Source organism: Sander vitreus, chromosome 8 (assembly GCF_031162955.1).
Source record: "Sander vitreus isolate 19-12246 chromosome 8, sanVit1, whole genome shotgun sequence".
NCBI classification, from domain to species: Eukaryota; Metazoa; Chordata; class Actinopteri; order Perciformes; family Percidae; genus Sander; species Sander vitreus.
In genome coordinates, this window is record NC_135862.1 from 19,843,551 (window position 1) to 19,871,482 (window position 27,932).

The 27,932-nt window shown below is 39.4% G+C and overlaps 1 protein-coding gene across 1 annotated transcript in view; it reads right to left on the reverse strand.

Annotated features, from left to right (window-relative positions):
• nell2a (neural EGFL like 2a) overlaps positions 1-27,932 on the reverse strand; it is a 91,034-nt gene that overhangs the window by 50,696 nt on the left and 12,406 nt on the right. Inside the window, exons 3-12 of the mRNA XM_078257388.1 lie at positions 27,468-27,618; positions 25,977-26,150; positions 24,783-24,879; positions 22,089-22,161; positions 20,496-20,578; positions 19,957-20,085; positions 17,793-17,895; positions 13,502-13,593; positions 11,870-11,975; positions 11,288-11,416 (exon numbers count right to left, since the gene is read on the reverse strand). Coding sequence (XP_078113514.1) covers positions 11,288-11,416; positions 11,870-11,975; positions 13,502-13,593; positions 17,793-17,895; positions 19,957-20,085; positions 20,496-20,578; positions 22,089-22,161; positions 24,783-24,879; positions 25,977-26,150; positions 27,468-27,618 — 1,137 coding nt within the window. The remainder of the gene's footprint in view (positions 1-11,287; positions 11,417-11,869; positions 11,976-13,501; positions 13,594-17,792; positions 17,896-19,956; positions 20,086-20,495; positions 20,579-22,088; positions 22,162-24,782; positions 24,880-25,976; positions 26,151-27,467; positions 27,619-27,932) is intronic.

Sequence of the window (27,932 nt, forward strand, 5' to 3'; positions counted from 1 at the left end):
CGACATTACTAATTTATTATTCATTCACTGTATTCAGTGTCTGTAAGAGCGCATGAGGACATTCACCCCTGAATGTTCTGTGCCAGGTGCTATTGCTAAGAGCACTTGGAATTGAATTTCAATAGATTTTCATTGGCATTTACTCGGCTTGCATGTCATTGGGTAGAGCACCGCCCACCAACCCGTAAACTAAGAGCTCAGCATCTGCCTACAACTGTGGCATTCACATTTCCTTGGTCTTCTTCCTTTCACAATTCCATCAATACTTGCTGCCTCCAGCTATTCAAAAGCTTTACGGATAAATGAAGCAGACAGACAATTGCCGGGCACCTATAAAAGTTGATGTGTCCTTCACTAAATGAATGAAAGCTAATTAAACCCTGTGACTGGCTTTGAGAGAGATAGAGAGAGACATATATGTAGAGAAGGTAAGGAGAAAATGGGAAGTAGAGTGCAGGGCAGGTAAGGCTAAGAACTGAATTAGAAACAAAGACGGAGTCACGACTGAAGCTTTACTGTAGAACTAGACAGAAAAAGGGAGATGAGACAGCCGGAGAGAGGGCGAACGACTGAGATAGTGAAGGGAGAGAGATACAGAGGAAGGGCAGAAGGAGGTGGAGAGAACAGGACAGGCAATGTAGTGGATTAAACAGAGAAAGATGTAGAATACGAAAGAGCCAGTGTGTGTGTGTGTGTGTGTGTGTGTGTGTGTAAGAGAGTGGACAATTGAGATAGCAGGAAAAAGAGATTTAGATGCTAGAGGAACAGAAGAGGAGGGAAAGCAGTTAAAGGTATTAACTGTCACTGAAGAGACAGAAAGTAAGAGAACATATTCAGTCTGTCCACAATCGCAATGGTAACCTTGAGTGGAGGTCTTAGGTAACAGCGTTCCCACTTTGTGATTGGCCGTCTGCACTGTGGCTTTGATTTAGAGGCTATTAACTGTAAGACACCATCTATCCCGCCCCCGGTGACAGCAGTTACGTTTGCTAAAACAATATGTTAGGAGGTGAGATGATGAGGGGCACTGCACGAATGCGTGTGGGTGAGTAACCATCTCCGTCTTCATTACCACACTCCATTTTCTTGATTGGCCTGTCACATGGACACACGTGATGCGCCAAGCAAAGAAGGCTGGCCAAGAGTCAGCAGCGGCTTTTAGCCCTGAATGGAGTGCTTGGGGTCAATCTTTTGCCACGCCACGATAGATGGCTAGAAAACTGCAGCTTTTGTGCATTCCTGCATAACTACTAAATCAATCATAGTCATACCTGAGGAGGGTGGGTAACTTTTTTAGGACAAAAGATGGCCTTGTTATGCATAAAGAGGGAGGTTTTTTAGTTCTTATTTTCTTTCTTCCTCTCATTGGATCTTTATGAGCTGTCACTACGGTAGCATATACTCTTCATCCATGCACAACAAAACATCACAAATAGAACAAGACATAATTTAGTGGAGTTACTCTTTAAATAGTCTGGGTCAACTGATGTGCATTGCTCAGATAAATCACGTGTCCCTCCCCTTCTGTTATCTCCACTATCTAATTTGCAATGGCACAGTTGCTGCATCCGGGGCTTAGCACCGCCCAGGATGGTTGTGATTGGAAGAAATATAAACAAGCCAGAGCATTTTTTTCCCCCAATCCCAGAATAGATAAACTGTGGAGCCAGACCTCATCCAGCGCTGACACAGCGCTGTGAAGATAGGTCTGGCAATGCGGGACTACTATTTAATAAACACCATGTTCCACAAGATCAAAACCACTGGAGGCCAGTCAAGTGGGTGCTATTAGAATGGACTTGTTAATCTACCTAGTCTACACGTGGCTGTAAAATATCAAATGGTATGTCTTTTTTTAAATAGGGAATATGAGTTTATCCCTCTCTGCTTGCATAACATGCTGTTCCTAATAGGAAGCGTCCTCACTATCTGTGTTTCATACTGCAGTACACCATGTCCACGGTCTGGGTGTAGGGAGATAACACTGGCATTGCCTCTGGATGTCCCACAAAGACACCCAAATCTGTGCCATTCCACCAGCGGGCTCTCTATTTCTCTTTATCTCTTTCATTCTGTCTTTTTCTCATCTATCCATCCCTTCCCTAACTAGCTCACTTACTCGAGCAGATGGTTTTCAATAAACGGCAGAGGGACAAGAGTTGCCAAAACATTGTCTGATATTCTTCAGTAGCCAGTTCCCTAATAGCCAGATATATAGCAGTCAGAAGAGAGACAAAGAGCTGTCCCTAATGGCCAAACAGTGGCCCACTCAGCAAATAATCTATAGTGTTGGTCTTGGTTCCTCATGAGTGGAGAAGGGTGTCAGAGGAGGTTACAGGATGCCTCTTTTGGTTTTAGGTGTGTCAATGGATCAAATATTGAGCTATAGTTTGTGGTTGGGTGAACGTTTATGTGTTTGGTTTTATAGGAGTATCAAGTTTTGAAATTAGTTTTGAAAATAGTGCAGTAGATATGTTGCTTTAAGCCCATTTGTTAGTGTCTTAATCGTATTTTGATAATACAACTGCAGGAAGCCAAAGATAAAATGTATACATATTTATGTATACATATATTTATATATATATATATATATATATATATATATATATATATATATATATATATTATACACATGGCTTTAATAGCACTTTAAAGGACTACTACAACATTTTGGTAGAGACACGTTTGCTTTCTTGTCGACAGTTACATGTCCGTACGGTAAATATAAAGCTACAGACAGATGTTTAGCTTATCTTAGCATACAAACTGGAAGCAGGGGGAAACAGCTACATTGGCTCTGTTGCTCAGAACAAGAGACTTTGTTAGTTTCACATTTACAAAGCCAGGGTTGTGTATGAACACAGGATTTTTTAGTGCATCTACAGAACGGACAGCTAGTGGACTGTGAGGAGATATTCGCTGAATTTGACAAAACATATATTGGATTAGACTCCACCTTTAATTATTTTATTTTAGTATTCCACTTCTTTATTGGTTTAATTTATGTCTCATTATTTTTCATTGGTCAACTGTTGTTATTATTATTATTATTTAAAAAAAAAAATCTTAATTTGTTAATGGTTTTAATTTAATTAATTCTTAATTTTCTTTCTTAATTTGTTTTCCTACTTCTTATGTTACAGACTATAACGTCTGTTATAGTTTGTGTTTACTTACGTTAAATGCTTCCACCTGGAATGAAATTATCTTTATACATAAAGTTTTGCTTGCTTGCTTGAAATTGCATCATTTCTTTTCTGTGCAATTACCCAAACATGAACTACAGATACACTTTCACCAACTTACCAAATTGGACAATCACTCTGAAATAAACAGCCTCAAAAGACCCCAAAACAAATATGCAAAACGTCATTGCCAATTTGAGCAGGAGAAGGAACTAATTAAGATGACTGAGTGGAAATAATGCCATTAGGAAACAACAAGAGTGAAAATCTGCATACTGAGAGCGCACTCATTGTCTAAATACCCGACATTCACACTATGATCAATCACTGTAAACACTTAGCCTGCTACGTGACTTAGAACAATGAACATCAAATAAGGAAAAGGTGGAGGTGTGTGTGTGTGTGTGCGTTAGTAGAATTGTAAGAAATTGTGTGAAAGTGGGTTGTTTGTCGATGTGTGCACACAATCCCAACATTCACCACATGACAGCCTGATCATTTCCACGTTCCAAGTTCCATCCAAACTGAAAACACTTATCAATGCAAACATCTACCAGCCCATGAATGACTGCATCAAGTGCTTTGTGGGTGTGTCCCCAGATGTCACATTAAACATGCACTTAGCACATTTCGATTTGGCATGCCTTAAATGAAGCCCGGTGCATCTCATAGACCAAACTGCCTTGTTTACGTATGGCAGCGTGATTGGGGTTTTGCTCTCCATCACGGCTCTCATTAAACTGGGAAAAAATTTCCACCACGCATAAATCGATGGAGCATCATCATCCATCACTCGTCAATCTGTGACCAAGTGCAGCCTGTAGGCCAGAGGTCTAAACAATGACTAACATGCAGCACAAATGGCTATCAAAACTCTATAACAGGCTGATTTTATACAATACTCAGTTCTTTAAAATCAGGGCTCACACGTTTGCCACTGCATATTCCTTTAAACTTTGGGATATTTATACATATCTTGCACTGCATTGTACTTTTTATTCTACCGTTTAACCTAATTATTATTTTTTAGCTTATTTATTTTTAACATTTTGTTTTGCTTGCTTTAAATCCTACAGTACCCTGTGTATCTTTTATATTGTCTTTTTATATTGCCTTGTGTTCTTAACGCCTTTATGTAAAACCTCTTTAAATTGCCTTGTTGTTGAAATAAGGTGCTACACAAATTGTCATGACAAGATCACATTTAGTTAATAATGCATTTGTTGCCATGTAGTTTTGTCTCTTCTTTTGTTATTGTAGCATTTTCTCATGTACGATTTCTCTACACAAAACCCACAACACCTTAATCATGACAAAGTATGTGTAGCAGAATCATCCAGCAGTTATGGATTACATTTGAAATGAAGAAAACTCTACCTGAGTACATAGCAGTTGATGAATTAAGTGTGATCCCGTCTGGAAAAGGAGTAGAGAGGAGATTTCTTCCATGTGGCATTTGAAGGATATTGGTTAAGCAGTGCTCAGATACTGTTATTTACACTGGAGGAGACTGTCTGGAGGATGGTGGGATTATCTGTTTTGGGTGACATTTCAGCGGGGTCACAGAGGTGATGTGTGTATAAACACACACACACAGCCAGCCAGAATGTGGATAGGTTTGCATGTGTATATGTGAGTGGTTTATATCTGTGTGTGTGGGTGGGGGAGGGGGTGGGGATGTCAGGGCCCGAGCAGGTGGGGAGCTTGAGGCTCATCCTGGCAGTGATTGGGTTTTGGAGTAGGCCGTGCTCTTCAGTCAGTGCCAATTAGCCTGCTGCCACCTTGTGACATTCAAAGACCGGAGCGGCAACCGGATTGGTACACACAGCCATAGCTTATAGGCGATAAAACCTCACTATGTGTGCAAGCAGGCTAGACTTAATCAATTATTTTTGACTGTTTCGATTCATCCAAAACAAACAATTAATTGATCCTACTAAAAAGTGTTACATTTAAAGCCAAAGCCTGATATAACTTATTCATCTGTGCCATAAAACTCTATTGATGTCCAAAAACTGTTACAAACACTTCAATGAGTCATATACACACACACACACACACACACACACACACACACACACACACACACACACGCATGTTCCTTCATTATGATGAACATGGCACTGTAGTTTATATTGTTTATAGTTTGTATATCAATCTCCCCAACAAATTCACAATTTACTCCAGTTTGAGTAATATTTGCTTAAAACTTCTGTGCCCAGCTGTTTTAGGAGATTACTGATCCTTTTATTAAATGAAAATGAAATATTTGTGATCTGTTTTTAAAAACCATAATTATGCGTGGCCAGGTTAGCTCAGTTGGTAGAGCAGGCAAACATATATTAGAGGTTTACTCCTCGACGCAGCAGCCGCAGGTTCGACTCTGACCTGCGGCCCTTTGCTGCATGTCAATCCCCCTCTCTCTCTCCTTTCATGTCTTCATCTGTCCTATGGAAATAAAGGCCTAAAATGCCCGAAAAAATAATCTTAAATAATAATAATTATGAACTAATAAGCTTGGAGCTGAATGTGACAGACAGTCCAGAATGTCCGGAAGTATTGAGTGGCAGAATAAATATTTTGGGATTTTCATGGGATTTGTTGGAAATGAGAAAATTACAGCATATAACCATGTACTGTACTGTACATGTACGTTTTCAATGCTGTGAACAACAAACACACACCTCAATTGCATTGTTGTGGAGGCAGAAAAACCTCAAAACCTGGACAAATCAAACCAAAACGATTACATGGCAAGATACTAGAAGATGTTTATTTGTAATTTGAGTGAACCGGCCCTTTAATGTTTATGTTGTTATTATTGAACTATCTAGCTATGCATTTGTCTAAATGTGGTGCATATAAATCATACTTTAAGTAATGTGCACTGTCCCTGATAAAGTAAGTTAGAAAAATAACTGTTGCATATTTTGTCTCTTTCCTCGATTTTAAAGGATATCATTTTGTATTTCACATTTCCCAAAGGGATGCAACACAAAACACCCAAGCAGCCCTTCGTTTTGAGCAATCCTGACAGAGACTTTTTAAAGTAGGGCATTTCAAAACCAGACAACAATGGGAAATGTCTCTCTGTCTGCAGTTATCTACAATGCTGAGATGAATAATGGTATTATCTCAACACGTTGAACTATACTGATTGTTCAATTGAAAGACAATCACACAGTCTGTCACTTCTCCAGTGCTCACCCCTCCGTCTAATTCTGTCCTAAACACACACATGCATGTAGCTAAATAGGCCGCACCGGGAAGATAGGATGGAGAAATAACTGGGCTCTTTTTTTCTGTTGAGAACTCAGTGCTCAAACACACACATACACAGACATGCACCTGCACACGTACACACACAGACTTACACAAAGACAGGGCTAGTATCCCCCTGAGTTTTCCCTACTGCTGCTACTATGAAAAATTTACACAGAAATGATCTCATCGGCTATTTTGAGCCCATCCCTGACCTAGGAATGTTTTAAAGAGCTAGTATCTGTGTCTGCTCTTTGTGATGTTTGTCTTTATGTTTTACAAGACCCAAAAAACATTGTGCGTGTGTGTACATAAAACCCTATGTTCTTGTGTGCCTCTATCTGCTTTATGATCTCTATGCTGTGTTCAATACACAAAATTGCCTCTAAGTTGGACTTCTCATCTCATCTCGCAGGCCCCACTGTATTGAAAGTCATCTAAAAAGCAGCAATAGCTCATCTGTCTGTACATCTAGCAGCCACAAAATAGTGTATTATATGAATCAATATTTTGGCAAGATAGTTCTTTAATATTTGTTTTTTTAGAAAGGACACACACACACACACACACACACACACTCTCATATAGTAAGTAAGTTACAGAGACAAACATAAAATCAATTGCTTTTGAAAGAACTCCATCAGCAAATTGAGTCAATTTCAGGTTTCTCTGTTCAGCGTCTGATGCAAACACTCACCACAAACACTGCCATCCAATTTCAAAGCAAGAGTCAGGCTGCTCTTGAGATGAATACTGTGGGTCTGACATGTTGTTGCTGGAGGCACAGGTCTGTCTGATTGTACTTAGTTTCACACTGGTAATGGGATGGATTGCTCTATGCTTTTTTTTTTTTTTTACAACAATGAATTTCTTAAAATGTCCTTGTATATTGTGTGATTACGATGAAAGAAATAGCACCCGATCTGCAAAAAAAAGACTATTTGAATATTTTCTGGTTGTTTTCAGCACATTTTCAGGTCAAAACAATGTTAATGTGTGAGAGGAACAAACATCTAGCCTTAACTCAAGACCAAATAAGAGTCAAATACTGAAAACGATAACAGGTTGATGAAAGTGGTGAAAGTGAACTTAAACGATGTGCTGAAAGACAATAAAACACTGAGCTGAGCTAGATCTGAGGGGAACTGCTGGAAGGGATGATGATTCTCTGTGCATTCATCACTACAAGCGACCCCTTTCACATTACACATTTTATCTATTGAATGTATTTTCTGATACAGTATTGTTACAGATGTATTAACATACTGTAGATAGAAGGTACAAACCCTAAATTGCTCCCGATGGCTGTGCCATCGATGTACGAATGTGCGTGTGAATGATTAGATTAGATCCTAATGAGAAGATTTGCACATTGCATGGTAGCCTCTTACCAGTATAAGCAGCATTTTCAAGTTGTTGGTTGAGGTGATGCAAATTGTACCTATTATATATACTGTTGGCAAAGCAGCACATTTCTAACAGATGTTTTATATGTACAATCTTGATCTGCAAAGTAATTAGTAGAGCGCTCAAATAAATGTCATTCAGAAAAAAAGTACATCTGAACAACATCTGGAATGCAGTGGAGTATACTGCATATAGTAAGTTTAAATTAGGGATGCACTGATCCGAAGTTTTCGGTCCCGATACCGATGCCTGGGCTTTGTGTATCTGTCGATACCCGATACTGATCTGATACCATTGTTGAATAAATAATAAACTGTATACCTTTTCAACCTTATACCTTCCTTCCACCATGTGGAAGAGACTAAAGGCACCAGACTTTCCTAACTAAACATTACTTTCCTAACTAAGACAAAATAACATAGATGTAATGTATTTAATTATTATTTATGTGTTATCTAAAAAAAACAATTGTGCATTCAAATCGAAAATATAATGTAATCAAACTTCTTAAAATAAATTTAAATAAATAACAATAATGGGCCTTTATATAGGTTTATAATGGCTTATTCTACTGTCAGGAGTACATAGAATATCACAAAAACATTTTAATGTAATCATGTTTACTAAAAGCTTTGATTACTAAAGGGTTTGCTTGGCTCATCAACATTATACAATAACGTTAATATGAAGGAGAATACATGAAACAGTTACAGAATCTAAACTATTTTTTTTTTTCTGCAAACTGCAGAGTAGTAAAATAAACTCAAATCGAATGAATACACATACAAACAACTTTAACATTGTTTCCCTTTCAAAACAAAATAGTTGTAAGCTAGTTGTATAAACACTACCTTGGCCACAGGTAAGTTAGGTTGTAGTGTGGTTGTAGTGGGCGACTGAATGTAGCTCCGCTGTCAGCCTCCTTCGCTGTTTGAATAATGTTAGTAGGTTGGCGGACGTATTTCAGCGAGGCAAGGCATCTTAAATCCAGTGTTTTAATCATTGCTCTGAAACCGTCTTTCTCAACGGTCTGTAGCGGGACAGTAGCTAGCTGGATTGCGTTCATAATGTTGCTCCGCTGCATGCTTTCACGTTAGCACTGTAACGTTAGCACGGCCGAGTAACGTTAGAGCGACGGGCAACAACAGTGGCTAAATTATGTCCGATTTTTTAGAAACAAAAAACCTTGCAACAACAGACGGCTCCTCTCTTGAGCATACGTTGTTCTGGTGTATCTCCGGTCTTTCTTCATCCTCTAACTTTCTTCTCTGTTTTTGAATGTGCAATGTAGCGACCGGAGCCTCTCCCAGCTTAACAGACTGTTATGCTACCTGGCTAGCTAGCAGCTATAATGTTACCCAACATGCCGTTCGGCGGTGTAGTTACATTTGTAAATGTAAAATTATTTGTGTTAGAAACTGTTTAAGTCACAAATTGTTATGTGCTATGGTGTTTTATCCCTTTAAAGAAAGTTAGTTGTGGGTTATTAATTGTTGTGTTATAAAGTTACCACCATGAGTGAGAAGGGTACGCAGTTAACAGGGGTCCCAGTGCTGCGACGGCGGGACAAAAAAAAACCAAACTGGATCAGCCCGTGGAGCTGTAATAATATCGGATCGATGCACCCCTAGTTTAAATTATTGAAATAGAAAAACTCAAAGTGCTTTAGAGTTGTAACTTAGCAACATACTTGAGTAAATGTTAATTATTTCACACCACTATCTGAATGATGTTTTCAAAGAGATCATGATATAACGCTGGTATGGTAAATGAGGCCAGCATTTGCCATTTGATCAAAACCTACAACCAACAACATAATTTCCCATTCATTTAACACAGATAGTATCTTCAATTATGCAGATTCCCTGAGACGTCCTAACTACCCTATACAACTGCTGATATCTGTAAATTCATGCGAGATCTGCAGAAGCTGGGAACGACTTCTCTTTCATTCAGCGTCCTTTTACAGTAAGAAATAGCTCTGTGGGTTGATTGACACTTAAGCCTCATCTTGATGAAGGTGAAAGAAAATATAAGTACAGGGTGTGTGTGGACTGTAGATAAAAAAATTGGCCAAGGCATGTACTCACAAACAGGTGCCCTAAAAAATGCACACATAATGCAGAAGGCAGATCAAGAAGGCTGTACATTGACAGGGCAGCTGTTAAAGTAAAACATTGTCTGTTTTTATAAGAGTGTCATACTTTAAAGTGCAACATGGTTTGGAGACATCTGAGAATTAATGTGCAATCAGTAATGAATGATGACTAATCATCACTGATGATAGATGGCTGATGATAGATGAACATAATAACCCCCCACCCCCGACGCAGATTGATACTAAATTCATGCAAACGTACAGACCGTGAGCAGGTTTTTATATCACAAATTGATCAACTGACTGAGAAGACAAACAGTCTCTCAAAAAGCATTATGACAAGCAGTTATTGTGTTTTGTGGACACAAATAATGAGGGGATTACAGCCTCCCATCACACAAGGATTATGTGATAAAAGCATGAATTCAACTAAGTGTTTTCGTGGGTATTTAGCAAATGTCCACATTATTTTGCAGTTCACTTTGTATGTATTTCCATTTTTTTTTAACATGCATTATTTCCGTTTCAAATGTAATCAAACTAACAAAAGCAGCCCATTTATAAAAAACACGGCACTCAAGTGACAACGTTTTTTGAGGGAATTCTTTGAGGTGTCAGTCAGCAGAGAGTAATGTGACATGTTGATTGAAATAAAAAACCCAAAAAGAAAGAACTATAACTAAAAATGTATTTATTTTGCCGAATTATCTACCTCTGGCCTGAAGCAAGGCTATGGAAGTTAGTTTTATAAGGTTCCAGAATGAATAGCAGAAAACAAATTATTCTGAAAGGTGGAAAATAGGCCGTCACATCTCCTAATATGCTTACTGACAACACTGTAACAAGATAACTGGCATCAACGAAAAATAACACTTGTATTATCCATTAAGGTCAAGGCAAGGTGTTGTTTGTGGTTATATGGGCACGTCTAAAGAAAAAAACTCAAATACACAAAATGAGTTCAAGATGGATGTATATTGACTCCCCTTACGCCCACACTTTGCACCATGTTATGTCAACCATGTTTTTCTATTTGTAAGTAATCCTTTTGGGATGGACACGTGTCTGCTACTGTGATGCTGAAGATATGTGTGTTATCTTTGAGCTCATTTAACAAAATGTAATCAAACCAGGCTGAAACCAGAGCGCCATGACAACTGTAAATTCCTCAGTGTTAAAACTACCATGTCCTACCAAAAAGCAAAGAACAGGCTACTCTCATGACCCCTTTGATGCAGCCCAGGCACAATCACAGAAAACAACCACACATTTACTGTCAGAGGGCAAATAAACGTTAGATAAAAGTCATAGTTTGTTATTCAGAGCCATGGCGTACCTTCACAGTAGGCATTATCGTCTCGCAGTGGACGGAAGCCATCCTTACAAACACAGCAGTCTCCTGCCTCCAGGTTCACACAGTCGGAGTGCTCCACGCAGCTGTGGCCCTCTGAGCAGAAGTCATGACCTGCAGGAGGCACAGAGAGGAAAAGGTTGAGACCCAGTGGAGAGAAGAAGGGAGGAGTGATTTGAAACATACAGAGCCAGTGGAAAGGTTATGTCAGAGTATCACAACCTTTTCTCTGAGCATCCATACTGTGGGTTCTTTCCAAGGTATATTCGGACAAAATGACACTAATATGCTATATTTTCTTCTGTTACCTTCTGACTCCATAATCTTGAGGGGGAAAACCCCCCCCCTTAAAATAATTTAACGGATACCGGAGATAAATTTGATCTGAGCCAAAAGCACAAATAATAACATGAACACGTTATAGCCAATTTCCTACAAATATTTGTATTATTGCTGTTTTTAGATTGATCTGCTACTTTACATGCAGCCATTGACTTCAGTTTTTGCCAAAAGAAAAACTGTAAAATAGGCAAATTAACAACTTAAAATGATCATGTTCCACCATACCTCTGCAGACTTTGCAGCATCTGTCATTCAAGGTGATCTGCTCCGACTCTGCACAGTTGAGTTTTGGACATGGCTCACTGGGGACCACTCGATGCATGGTCCGGTCCTGTGATGGGCAGAGAAACAATCCTCATGAGTTACTTCTTAGGTCCACTCTGCTCCCCTTCCTTTGCTAAGGGGCTGGAGGTAATTATGAAGGTAATTATTCATCTAACGTGTTTCCTCTTTCACTCTCCCACACTCTCTCCCCCCTGTGTGTTCATTACAAACCAATTACTCATTGGTCAATAGCAGATTTTTCCCAAACCTCTTCTGGAAGGAAATAAAAGCTGCCTTCTCCTCTCCTCCTGTTATCCTCAAGGCTTTACATCATGAGTCATGATGCATCTTTATTATACAAACAGTGAATCAATCTTTTGGATTATCCCTGCATGTGTGTTTAGTCAGAGTGTAAAACCTGATTAGGGGGTTCCTTTTCCCAGCATGCCTTTGGCAGGTCCCTCTAATAATCTCATACTTGTCCCTCTGACTGATGCTAATTTAGAGTCATTAACGCTAGACACAGTTGGACAAAGACAAAAAGCTCTTTCTATCTACACGTTTATAGTGCACACATATTTTACTTAAGGATCATCCTAAACCCGTCTGTCTACAGGTCCATGAAGTGTCATGTCCTCGACTTGTACATACGGTACACAGAGTATGCTTATGTGAAATTCTGGACCAAACTTTCCCTAAAAGTCCCCAAACAACTTTCTAAACAAGGCGTACCGTCTACTTCATGCCACCCAATACCCAATACCCAAAACTTACACACCCCCCCCCTGCTGCCAGCAGGCAGACAGAAGATCAGAGACGTGACAAGCAGCTGTCAGGGGAAGCCTGCAGGAGTCTGCAGCAGTGGGCTGACTGACAGCACTCCCCGTCCCCATTTCTTTGATCTGCCTGGGACTGCCAGTCAGTTAACTGGGAGTACAGATGGGCCAGGTGTGGGCAAGCAAGCCAGACAGCTGTCTGAAGCTGCAGATTCTAATGGAGCTTTGCAGAATTTATGGAGGAGCTGGTTGATACGATAGAGTTGGGTGATTAAAAACTTCAAATCACTTTTCTGTGATTGATTGGGTCTGCCTGGCATAATGTCATCAAGTGAATTACTCCCAAAAGTAAGCATCCCACCCATCTGGTGCGTCAGGCAGACAAAAGCAAATAACTCTGAATAATTGGGAAATGGATATCATTTGGGACCACTGTGGTATCTGATGATTGGTACTGAAGAATGGCTGAGGCGTGCTATGATTGACAGGTGCACTGCTCTGGCCTACTAATGTAAACCTATTTAGAGGGATTTGGCCAATTTCTTTACATCACAAAGAAAATGCTGATAGGCCAGATCAATGAAATGAGGTTTGATTTATCCTCTCAGGTTGGGCCAAGGTAGCTATGGAATCAGTATTTAGTGAGCTGTCATGCACCGCTACATGGAAATTATTAGAGCTGAAGTACTTGAGTACTTGTTACATGAGTTACTGTCTCTTCTTGCAGAGGATTGATAAAATAATTTTTAATACATAAGTATATGAAATTGTGGGGTTTTTTTTAATCTCTAGGTGTATGTGTGTTGACATGACTTACCCTGCATTCAAACAGCAGGCACCTGCCAGAGGAGTCGAGTACAGCCTTCTGATCACCCTCCACCAGCTCCCTTCCACCAAACAGGCAGACAGCTGGTAGTAGACACAGAAGTACCATCAGCATACACACAAATAAACACACAAACACATCAACAATAAACATAATAACTTAATAATAATAACTTTGTTTGTATACCACCTTTCGTATAAGAAATGCATCAGTGCTTTACATTAGGGCTCAACCAATACTGTTTTTTTAAGGCCAATACCGATTATTAGTAGATAATGAAACCAATAACCGATATTTGGAACTGATATGCATTTACAGTGAAAATTAAAATTAAAAAAAAATTAAAATTTTTTAAAAAATTAAGATTTTCGAATGTTACAAACTCCAACACAAAACTTTGTTTAAATGCTTTAAGCAATTATTTAATAAATTAGAAACTTTCAACATAATGCACAGTAAAAAGTGGTGAGTGAAACTAAAGCAGAGGGACAGACAGAGCTGTAGCGGAGTAGCGCACTTTTTAATGAATTAACTTTATCGGTGATCAGGCAAACAAAACGCTGATACAGATAATCTGCAAACTACGGTGGCCGACAGGGGCAAACGCCCTTCAACTTAAGACAACACATGCAAAAAGACAAAACACAAGCAAAAACATCTTCATTAATTTGACCACACATGTGCAGCATTCAGCAAATGTGCTGCAAATACACACAACACAACCAAATAAAAAACGATGCAAAAAGAAAAGCACACAAACCCCGAAAAAAGAAGCGATGCAAAAAGAAAAACAACTTCATTAATTTGACAACACATGGACAGCATTCAGCAAACGCACTGCAAATACCACAACACAACCAAATAGATAAACGCACTGCAAAAAGAAAAGCACACAAATCCCGAAAACAAATGCAACAAAAAAACGCATCCAGATTATACACGGATATATAAACGGAAGTTCTCCAGACCTCTAGAGGGAGCAGCTAGTGGAACAGCTTGATTTTCGATCCCACGGGGAGAGAGTATATATTATATATATATATATATATATATATATATATACATACACAGTCTATGCTCCCGTCTCATGCCCTCCCGGCTGGTGCCGTCCCCGAGCTTCGACTTTTCAAAATAAAATCTCGCGTCTGGTCCCTATGTCTTCGTACTTTGGTGTTTTGGATGTTTTTGAACTAAATGGCAATCATGCTAATGAATACAATAACTTTTTCAGCAGATGTCTTACTTACAACACGTTGAAGTTAGCAAAGCAGTTTTGTGTTTATATGTGCCAGCGGGATTTATTCAGATTGATAAATCCCACGGTAAATCGGCTGGTTTACTAAACAGGGAGGGACTATAAATCCTGTCTGTTTTTTGTATTTACTTATTTGTAATTTTTTATCACCACGAGTTTACAGACGTCTCTGCTGATTGAGTATCACCTGTGATCTGAGCCGAAACACACCCACCAAACAAGAGAAAACATATCTCAAACATAGACTTAATATTTACAGTCTATGATCTCAAAGCAGTTGCACACCGTTTCACAACGGTGCACACCGTTCTGAGCTTGAACGTGCCCCGCCGGCTCTCTCTCTCTCTCTCTCTCTCTCTCTCTCTCTCTCTCGAAAATCAAGCTGTTCCACTAGCTGCTCCCTCTAGAGGTCTGGAGAACTTCCGTTGTGTAATCTGGATGCTGCGTTTTTTTGTTGCATTTGTTTTTGGGGTTTGTGTGCTTTTCTTTTTGCATCGTTTTTTATTTGCAGCGCGTTTATGTATTTGGTTGTGTTGTGTGCGTTTGCAGCGCATGTGTTGTCAAATTAATGAAGATGTTTTCTTAATTTGCTTGTGTTTTGTCTATTTGCGTGTGTTTTCTTTAGTTGCAGGGCGTTTGCCCCTGTCGGCCACCGTAGCAAACTGCCAAAAAACGTCCCGATAATCGGTCTATCCCTACTTCACATGACATTGAATGAGCATAAAAACAGGGATACAACACCACAATCATTGCAAAATAAGATGGAAAACAAAGACAAAATACAAAAATACAAAATAATAGTAAAAAAAATAATGCTCATGGAGATTTAAATTGTTGAGACAAAAACTCAGGAAGTATTTTTCCTGGAGTGCACTCTCTACCAATCTACAAAATGCACATAAAAGCAAATTGCTCCCTTGAAAAGACATTTCATTAATATCATATTTAACATTATAAGCTGTATTTTTGTTTTGGTTAAATGCACGTGAATGCAGCATATGAAATAACCCCTCCAAAGATATTTGCGACTTAATGCATGTAAAGATGCATATTGCTGTAGGATGTTTAAGATTATTATATATTATGTGAGTTCAATCTGTTGTTGAATTGATTGTTAATCAATTCTCATTTATACATTTTCTCAAGCTATTTAGTAAGCAACTTATCATTGTATAAATTACACACATTTTTATCCCCTTGCAGGATATATTCATATTTAACCCAAATCTACATTTCTATACTCGGTTGTGGACATGAACATTGGGAGAACACTAGGGCTCTTATCTACCAGTCCTGTTTTACATGTATGATACAATCTGTCCTGGTTATTTACAGCTTCTTTTTTAAGTCCTCAGGTAAAAGAAATCAAACCAAATCAAGCTTATCAAACCCAGTTAAGCAACTAAGGAAGTGATGAAATAATTAACATGTAGAGAGGGAATGCGCTGCTCACTGCGACACTGTGGATAATCTGTCTCATTTAACTGTAGGGTGGGGAAGGGTGCAAAAATAATCAGATGGGCAGAAAGTTTGTGTTTGATGGGCAGTTGGGGTCAGACAGATTCAGACTGATATGAGGATGAGAAATGATTGACACCGCAGGGCAGGCCCTATCACAAAGCGGTGTATCATGAAAGCGAAGGACTTCTGAAACAGCCATTTGACGTTCTACTTGACAGATCATCAAAAAATAAATAAATAAATAAACGGACTCACAACTCCTCCCTGCAAGGCCTTGTGCTGCCAGATAAGGCTTTCATTTGGAGAGTGAATCATGTCTTTGTAGTGGGGAAACTTGCAGCACTTCTCTCCAAAGCGGGAGCATGCGTAATTAGCTGTGTGTTTGTCTACCTCGTTGAGATAAGTGAGCACAGGGGTGTTGAGTTTAAGGGGATTACCAGCTACGTGTTTATATTTGTGTAACACAGCAGCAGATTCGGAGTCGTACTTTAAAACCCTTGTGTTGCAGCCACGACCCATGGGTCAGTGGAAATGATGCAGACACAAGCTGATTAGAATCCAAGACTAATGGTTTCTCGCAGATAAAGACTTAAATCTTGTCTATTATTTGCTTTGCAAGGGAAGCAGGGGAGCATCGGCAGCAGTGTGTGGGAGTGTTTGGTGATAAAGTTCTCATGTGAAGTCAGCTTGCACAAGATGTGGAGTGAGATCTCCAAAGAAATATTCTACATACGCAAAGTACCATTCATATGGTCTGTAATCTTCAATAAGTCACAGGTGATAACACTCTTATTAATACTGAATTAAGCTAATTAGTTCTTTTGTTCTATACTCTGACAGGCAGCTCTTTTCGCCTTTTAAAAGCAAAAATCCATCACATTTCTTTAAGTTTCATTTGGGTTAACACCAGAAGAATGATGGGGTGAGAAAAGCTAATATCCTCTGAAATCCATTTTTATTGAGAGGGGAATTGAGAGAATATTAGATGCAGAGTGCTGCAGTGAGGAGGCTAATAAGAGTTCATTGCTGAACTCAGAGTCTTATGGAAAAAAACAAACCCTGTATGTAGAATATGTGATGAAACAGAATTTTTATGCAAGAACATATCAGTGCTCAAAAGTTTTAAAAAAAATTGACATTTATGAAGACACTATCGTCAATGAGAGTGTGCATCATTTTAGGCATTTGACATTCCTGTCGTCTTCACTTTCTCACATGTCTGCCATAAATAGGAACTACTTTACATCACATGCAGCGATCCCAGATTTACTGGCTCATGTCTGTGTGACTGGTGGCCATCTGTGTTTTGAAGCCAGCTTGTGAATAATTGATAGGTCCATGTATATGCAAAAGGACGGACTCATCTCAAGAGGCATGTTAGGAGGTAGCTTAGCAACACACAGCAGAGCCCTGGTCAATTGTCAGGCAGCCCTTGTGGAGGTGTGATGTGTGCTCTAAATCTGGTGTTGGAGGTTGTTTTGCTGTTGTGTGTGCGTGTTTGTGCGCAATTGTGTCCATGATTGTATGAGTGTAGGAGGGTGACGAGGTTAAGGGTACTCCACTCACGCTGGCACTCCTTGCAGCAGGCACCCTTTACGTAGGCAGGCGCTGTGCCTGCCGGGCACTGAGGAGGAGGGCAGGAGATGGCCTCACATTGCACCGTGCCATTCTGGTGAAGAGAGAGAAACACAACACGTTGTTTAACAAGTGACTATAGGCCAACGAATACTGGATTTTTCAGGCTGATATTAACAGATGTTACATCAGTAAGAAAATAAATACTTCTGCAGATATTCTCATTTTTATAGAGAAATATTTTTGACAAAGATCCCTTAAAATTAGTAACTACAGAATTGTGACCAATTATATGTACAGTACTAACCAAGACATTACAACTGAAAAATAAATGCACTGTCTAGTGGACACAAAATGTAAAGACACGTTTTCTAAACAAAAATGCCAAACATAAGTGCAATTTCTTTTCTTTTTTTCTCAGCATTTAAATTTAAGCATTATAAATGCTGGTGTGAACAGGCCCCCTACCTATCCCCCAATCTGTTGCATTTTGTTAATATGCTGGTAGGGAGGATTCTGGTAGAAATCAAGGGTATGCTTAATCTTTAAAACAGTAGAAACTCTGTGTCTAATATATTTTAAAGAGATTTGTTCAGATTTTGCGGGGTTGTATGAGGTACTTATCCATAGTCAGTTTATTACCTACAGTAGATGGCGACCGGCACGCCCCCAGAGTACCGACACAGAAGCTAATTGATGTATTTAAACGGATTTTAGCCACCTAAAAAAAATCTATATCAGTTTAAGTGTACGCTATATTAAGGATATTTCAACTGCTTTTCCTTGCCGTCAGACAGCCCTTTCCGATGGGAAACTGAAGCTATTATATTCTTCTATGCCCCACTTTAACAAATCCCTATTCCTTTAATGCTATCTCCTTTTCTCCGGGTTGTGCCTGTAATTAACATTGCTTCCACGGATGAAAGCTCTGTGACAGCAACATCTATGAACCTGATCCACATAATTGATAACATCTTAATGCATGACCTTTGAATTTTAAAGGTCAGAGCTAATTGCCACACATAAGGTAAGGAACATATCCCATCTAATTCCTTAATTGCAGCCAAGGAATGGCAACATACCGTTTCTGGCGAATGAAGTGATTTCATTGGATGAGTGGGCAGAACAAATCCCTGATGATAATTATCATCTGTCAAGAGCAATTAGGTGTGGTGCACTGAGAGATATGTGATTTCCCATTTTTTTTGCATCTTGGGTAGCGGTGCGCAAAGGCATCTCATTGGCTGGTTGAAGGAGTTCAGTGGCAGGGAATGAGTTTTATGTTCCAAAGCTGAATAGACTGATGGGGGTGAAATCTGTTTGCTGATGTGCCAGCCCCAGATTTCCAATCGCTTCTAATTCTCTTTTTGACAATTATTCACACTTTGTATGTATGTATGTATCGCAAAGTAGACCCTTGAGAGAATAAAGCATTACTAAGCACTGTTGTTGATGTGTCTAATCCTGACTACTGTGAAGGTTTTCTATACAGTATGCTTTCTCGGGTAACTGGGGCAACCTGCCTCTAATGCAAGGAAATAATGAGAATACAAGCTGTCGACAATGGGGCCCCTGCACTCTGCACCTCCACCCTACCAAAACACACCCACACACACCCCCACCTTCACACACTTGATGAACAGGGGGAGCGAAACAAAAGCCAAGACCTACAATGGGAGCAATAAACGTGTAAATGTAGACACCCGCATACACAAAATTGATGCGTGCACACAGACGCAATACAACACACAATGTTGCAGACATGATAAAAAATGCATGTTCTCCCTTTCTCTCAGGCACACACACGCAAATTCACCCACACATTCACACACATACACAAACACACATATCTATTTATCTTATGACATGCATACATGCCTGTAAACATGCATGCAACAGCCACACATCACATGCAGTATGACAAGCATATCATTCCAAACTCAGTGTGTTCGTTCTCACACACACACACACACACACACACACACACACACACACACACACTTAATTAAAATGGAATACCGTCCCTTGCTCTTTATTACTCAAACATACACACCCATGTACCCAGTGTGTGCACACACACACACACACACACACACACACACACACACACACACACACACACACACACACACACAGACACACAGTGAGACCCCACCGTGCATGTGCAGTTCCTGCAGCCATCTGTCCAGCCCTCATCCTCCCTGTAGACGACCCCCTTGACGCTGCAGGTTCTCTCACAATAGCAGCCATCCAGCCCATTCATCTTCTCCTCCGCCCTGGACAGCTGCTCACGCCATCCCCCCAAAAACACAAAAGGCAAGAAGGAGAGAAGATGAGAGTCGACCTCGTTGTGTGTCTATATTCACATGTAGAAAGCAGAGCTTCAAAAGCAAACCAATGGCATCACAAAAGTAAGTCATTAAGCACCATTAACCCCACTTACACACACAGTCTCTGCATCACAACAGAAAAGACTTCAACAATAGCCAACGTCTAATGTTAAGATGTCACTGACCGCCTGTTGCAATGTATGTTAATGACAGAAGCAAACTGACATGTGGATATTGTATGCTAAAGCACAATTTGCCATTGTAACAGTTCTTTTAAAATTGTGTTTCTTTTATAAGATAATGCTACATTTGGGGAATAAAGGCCAAATGAAGACATGTTATATTACATTACATTACATATTACCTTGCTGGATGTTTTAGCAAGAATATCTTGCAGTTCCATGATTTTCTGCACAAGTCCGTGGAAATCATTGCAGGTTGGGCATGCTGAGATACAAGAGACAATATAGCATATTGTTATTATTAATTACCTGCAACTATGGTAAATTATGATGTAAATTCAGACAGTTGTGGTTATTTCAAGAAATTGTGATATCACTAATATTGTCTAATGTTAACTTAGATTTTAAGAAAATAGGATTTAAAACTCAATATTACAAAAATCATGGCAAAATCAGTTATGGATAACTATCTACAGCACAAACATGTAATTGAACTATTTATTATTTATTTACTAACTAATTTACTTTGAGGGACATTGTTAACAGCTCAGTGCAATTTCTCTCTTCACTTTCTATTATTGGAAACATATTCTGAAGTGTCTTCTCTGCAAGAGGACCTTGTTTACAGTAAACTGCAGTAAGCAGTGTCCTCCGGCATCTTTTGGATGCGTGGGGACATAAACTCAATGTGAAAACCATTTTAAACTATGTGTGTCTTCCCTGTCTGCCGCAGCCACAATGGTGGGACAGGCAAAGAAAATAGTGCCACCTGCAAAGACGTAGTATCATCATAACACCCAAGACAAAGGATGCCACTGCACTAGGAAGTAATCTTTGGTCAAAAACTAAAAGTCATGCTGAACTGAGATTTTGATTAATTAATAAACTTTTTTTAAATGATTTAATTTCTTAAACGACTAGGATTGGTTCCTCATACAGACTAACTTCAGGCTGTGGACTAGGGGTGTAAGAAAAAAATCGATACACTTGAGTATCGTGATATTTTATTTTGCAATACTGTATCGATTTTCAAAAAGGCAATATTGATTTTGTTTTACGTTCAAAAATATTCATGTAAGACAGTGGTTCACGTTTATGTTGTGTTTAAACCCCATACCGCTAGATGGCTATGCTGAGACGCACCACTAGTGTCCTTGCCTAACAGTGCCTAGCAGTGCCTGACTTTTTGCTAGAAGCTAACAATGTAGCTATGGCTGAACTTTGGCCTACAAAAGCTTAGAAAAATGTGCTCACTAAGAAGCTGTGAACCACAATCCCAAACTGGCAGTTCGATTTTCTGTGTACTGAATTGTTTACCTAAATTACACTTCTTTGACTTTTATGAACATCATGTCTTTTTTTAAATATTAATTTTTTCTATGTATATAATATATATCGCCTTACGCACTTACGCAGTATCGAAATATATTGCAATATATTGAATCGTGACCTATGTATCGTGATACGTATCGTACACGTTAACATTCATACATTCATTAAAGATTGCTTTGCCACTAACGTTTGATATACAGTATGTTCCACACTTCCTCAGGAGAGACTATGGGAATTATCCCCTTTACAAATTAAGTTTTATTGAGGGAAAATTGCTAAGCTGTTTTACTCCAGTGGGTATATAGTCTTTTTAAGAATTTAAATAAAAAAGCAAATCAGTGCAGTCAAGTGACTTGCAAAATAAGTACCAGAAGTCATTTAAATTAAATGAAAAACTCAATGAAATGCTTCTTTAATGTGTAAAAGTAAAAGGCTGCACTCACTTCTGTTCAGATCTGGACACTGTGAGATGTAACCCTGTGGCATAACCAGGATCTCCACGTCCTGCATCACTCCCTGCGAACGCAGACACACACACACACACACACACACACACACACACACACACACACACACACACACACACACACACACACACACACACCAACAATTTCAATTAAGAAGAACACCTCACAGAAGGCAGACATGTTAATATTTAGTAAGTGGATAAGGACCGTGAGGTGCAGTGGTTGCTAAGTGTTCTCACAGTACATTTTCCACCTGAGACAACATGGAACCAAAAAGTACGTAGGACATGCAAACACAAAACCAACAACCCTGTTTATGAGAGCCTTGGTAACTGCTGCGATCATAAAACTGACAGTGAAACAGCACTGAATCCGAGGGTGAGTGCAAATTTATTTTTCAATCTGAGGAGTGAGAGACAGAGAAGTTAGTTGAGATAATATGTCACCTAGGTTGTTTGGATGAATCATCTTATAACCGGACAGCAACAGGAAGTTAAGTGACCCAATGATGTGGGAGTTTTAGGAGATGGAATTCTTATTTTTTCCTCCAATCTCGTCTGATATAAACAGGAGATACAGATTCAATTTGATTCATAACACCCAATTGATAGCCTTTCGTCCTGGGGCTGAAACACCTACATACACACACGCACACACAGACATATACACATACGAACACAGATACTCTGTCGCCATGGTAACCTGGGCCATTTCATTCCTTGAGTGCATTTATTTCCCTTACAGAAGTGGAGGGGTGCAACTTAGGAGAAATTGTTTTTAAATTGTCTTGCCACTTCAATTTACCATCCATGAATTTAAAATCCTGCGCAAATGATTTGCTGATTTTTCACGGCAACGTGCTGAAATGGAAGCATTTGGAGTTGTGTCCATCAAATTTGTAATGAAACCATAAGACTATACATTTAACTGCAGCCATCACACTACACTACAGTAAACATCTGAACTGTGATTAATACTGTGCCATTACTACCTATGCTTTTGGACAGTATGTAGTTTAAGTCAGTGAAACAACAGAGCGTCTTTATCTTCAGTAATGTGACATATGTACAAGAGGGATTTAAATCAAATCGTTTGGATTCTATTGGATCACTTAAATATGGGCGTGTCTTAGCGACTATGGTGTGATACGAAGTTGAACAGAGATAAGGAGCTGTAAATTATCTAAATTAGACCTCAATTACGATTATAACAAGTTATATTTAAACACAGGGATACAGGATTAGAAATTGAAAAATGTTTTTATTTCCCTGTGTCTTTAAGCAGAGCCTGTGTTGTAATGCATCACTATCAAAAAAGCAAAAGCAAACATTTTGAACTCTCCAAAGTGGTTCCTCTGTGTCTGTGACAATCAGTATACATGCAATAACTTCTGGGATCTCAATGGTTTTCCCATCTGTACCGGAAACAAAGTGATAGCTGAATCACTTCTAATGCAGTAACATACAATTTCTACAAAATGCAAACAATAATGGGAAGATAATATCCTGCTAGATTAAAAAAATAACTCCAGAATGAAATCTGATATGCATGTTTCATTCGTTGCTGTTTCTTTTGGGATTGCCTGAGATAACAGTAAATTGTTTTCAGCTTTTCAAATTAGGATGTAGAACAATTTGCAATCAGCATACAAATCCACTACAAATGACACACCACCGATGAAATTACGAAATTGTGTCACCAGATAAGTAAGATAAAATAGATTTAGCTCTCTTACGATGTGCGTGGACTGTAAAGAAGATGTGCAGATACGTTCATTCTGATTAAAGTCTTTATCATTACTGTTCGGGATGTGGTTTTCTCATCTTCAGCTAACACCCAGACAATGACTGTTTGTGTGAGTGCATGTGTACTAATGAAGCAGTGGGTTTTAAAAGGAGACATGGATTCCTAGCAACTCATCAAGGCTTTAGAGAGTGGCGAGGAGGAGAGATGCTGCTACGTGACAAGATTAGTTGGTGACCTCCAAGGCTTCTTTCATCTACCAATTAGCACAGCGGAAATTCAACTGCTAGGACAAAATGTGTAAAGCACGCACACACACACACACACACACACACACACACACACACACACACACACACACACACAGGTACATACATACACACATCACCACTACATCAAGCACAGAGCGAGTCACCAGCAGACTGATTAAAATAGTTATAGGTGCTGCTACTGACATTTTGCCCCACCATGTCTCCCCAGGTAGGACATTTTAGAGTGCAGTCCAGTCTGGGAGAGGCGATATATGTCTCCCCGCCTGATAAACAATACTATAGACTAAGCTTAATGAGCATAGTCCAGAGGCTATTTAATGATTTCTCCCAAATCAGCGGTGTGGGGTTGCTGAGATAATTGCAATAGGCTTAGCTGCAGACTAAGAGAAAGGGAAAGAACAATGACAAAAAAAGTCAATTCCTAGGGTAGGCAGAACAACCCTCAAATTAAAATGGTAAGCCTTGAAAAATGCACACAATTAAATCCAACAGCAACAATAAATAAAACCAAACAAGCCAAACAAAGAGGGAGAAGATACAGTATAAACCAAGATTGAGTGCGGGGGCTACAGCTGAGATGCATTACTCGTTCTTACCAATCTGAATCATTTATCACAGATCAGGCATCAACATTTTTTTTTACACCAGTGCTAACCTTAAAGAACCCATGAGCAGCGTTTCTCTGTCCGAGCCAGAAGGAAGCATCCTCAGGTATGTCCATGTAGGGGGCTTCCACGACACGCTCGTAGATCCTGCAAAATACATAATGTTCTGGTAATGTTATATTTTTTTATTTCTATTTTCATTAATTTAGAATAACAATTTCCCCCTGCACTGCAGGTCTTGCCCTGTTAAATCCTTCTTTTAACTCTTTCCCTGAGGAGAGTACAGATAGCCACCTGCTTTCCTTGATACACATGGTGTTGCCGTCTGCTCCTTTTATTGTGCCAGGGAGGATCTTCACACACAGACAGTGACACCCTTTTCGTACAGCAGATGCATGTATGACTCAAGGTGCGTTTGACCTGCATTGAACCCATTCTTTTGAGACAGTTAAAAGAGGTTACTCTCTGGATGTCACTGTCCACAGAGACTCCAGTTGCTAAACCAGAGAATTACACTTAATTACACTGAATAATTACCATATACGTTTCAGTTTCACTTTTGTCCATAAGTATGCTCTCTTCTCGCTCTCCCTCCTCTTTCGGGGAGTTGGTTTAATTATGTGTAAACTTTAATATCATAAAATTATTTTTCCATCCCTGTCAGAAAGGCCAGTTCACCAAAGCAGGGCAGCATCCCACCAGCATTAACACCTGATCAAGAGGAGGGAAGTGAAGGGGTTGTCTGATACGAGTTGACCCATTATTATAGATTAATGATGCAGTATTGACAGGCGTCACTGTGGCGGTCCGAATAGGGTATGAGACAATGATGTGATCCCTCAATGGCTTCCCACATTCAGTCACCATTATTATACTTAATGGTAGCTTTAAAACTGAAAGTACATACTTTCAACAAAATAATTTCACCTTTGCATTCTTTGTGTGTACTGTATGAATGGGTCTAAAACATTTTGAGCAACTGTATAGATCTAACGTCTAAAACAATTATAGAACAGGAGTGTTGCATTAAAGTGTCATGACTGGGCAGGGCTGATACCAATCCGTTATATGGGATTGGTGCATCCTTAATTTAGTTAGTTTTGGAAACACATCTGTATTTTAAGTTTAAATGACTTATAAAACTGGATAGCCTCCCATACAGAAGTATTCACCCAAACTACAACAAGTTTATTTAATATTTTATTGAACACAACTAATATATATGTTCATCCCCAGCATCTTACCTGTTACAGTCGACATGTAGTATAACATGAGAGGCGCTGACGGCCACAGAGACCTTGTGCCACTGGTCATCAGCCAGGCTGTAAGGGAACACCTCAGTGTGGGGCTGTTGGCCTTTGGTACGGTAGTGAAGACGCACCTCACTGCGCTGGCCACTGCTCTCCAGCTCCAGGAACCTGCAGTATCAAAGTGCCAGATGACAGTTTCTCTGAAAATTTGCATTCCCTGCATTGTCCAGTATGTCTTGTTGCATTAAAGTCTCATTACTGGAACTGCATCCTTGTGTCAACTCAGGGCCCCTCTCAGCACAGTGCTGAGAGTTATACGTCACTCATTTCCAAGCAATGTACATACATCTCCTCAGATTTGCAAAACCATTTAGAATGTAATCACATCACTAGTCAAGCATAATGGTGCTATATGGCTGTTAAGTGCAACATCAGCAATACACAACAATAGCCCACATGTAGTGGTTCAACTCTTTACATTGGCGTATTAGTATTCTAACAGAATCCCCTTCTCCACACCACTGAGATTTACCCAGCATAGTGACACTAATGGAAAGAGCTGCCAATACACACTCATCACCTCTGCCCTTAAATACAGACTTATTTAAGCTAAACTCATTTGCTGGAAACATTATTCAAAAGAAAAATAAACACTCATGCAAGTGCAGCAATAGAATTGATTTATCTGCAAACCAAATCTAGATTTACTCTACCCCAGCCATTCATCTCAGCTTCTTAAATGCACTAGCTAACACTTCTGACTCTGAATTAGTCCTTGCCATGTTTCCAAATGAAACCACACAGTGCTGCTTTGTTGCATATGAATAGCTGGGAAAGCTAATCAGCAGCAGGGAAAGTCATTAACGTCCCCGTGAGCTCTCTTCTCAGGACTGACTTTAATGTACAAACTGTTCAATCAACGCATTATGTGGATTTAGATTGCTGTTCTGATCACCCAACGGCTCAGCTACCACAAACTAATGGAAAACATTAGCATGCTAACTGCAGATAGTGTCTCATCAGTTTTCGATCCACAATTCCAGATTTAATGTTTGGATCGTTGATGGACTGTGAATAATGAGTTGGCATACAGAGTGATTTGCTTTGTTTACTCGACTGGTGTGTAAAACATCTAAATGCTCATCAAATACAAATATTCAGGTTTCAATCAACATATTACAAACTGCTGAACAGACAAAGCAGAGAGTGGTACTAAATTTAGAAAACAAGTTTAATTATGGTTTATCAGTGAAGCTTTACTGTACTTCTTGTGACATTACGAGCTCTAGTTCTATCGAAAAATTAACTCACTCACACACACTGATTTGAAAATGTAATCTCTATGCATTACAGTTATATATCTGCAAGTATATCCAAATAAAAAATGTGGTTATATTTTGACTGAAGGGCATGGGCTACCCTTTTTCTATGTATTATAGAACATATCTTAATCATATTATTATGTGAAATGTGAACTGATCATACCTGTTCTCAGAGTGATGAATAGAGAGGATGACCCCAGAGTTTAGGTGATCTTGTTTGAGGGTCGCCAGCACAGTAAACTCATTCTTGCCTCTCAGCTTCTGGACCATTTGCTCTGAGACTTCAACAGGAGCCATCACTTCCCTGGCAGACCCTGGAATGAAGACAGAAATATCCAATATTATGTAAATGGCAAAATGGTAAATTACTGCATTTATCTAGCGCTTTTATCCAAAGCACTTTACAATTTGCCTGATCTTCACCCATTCACACACAGACACTCACACACTGATCGGAGCAAGCTACCATGCAAGGTGCTGCCATGACCATCTGGAGCAGTTTGGCGTTCGACATGTGGACAAGTATAGGGCCTTTGGTTGTTATTATTTGTACTATCATTTCAAGTATTCACACAATTAAAGGTGGAGTCGGCAATTCTAATCCAATACACTTTTTGTCAAATTCAGC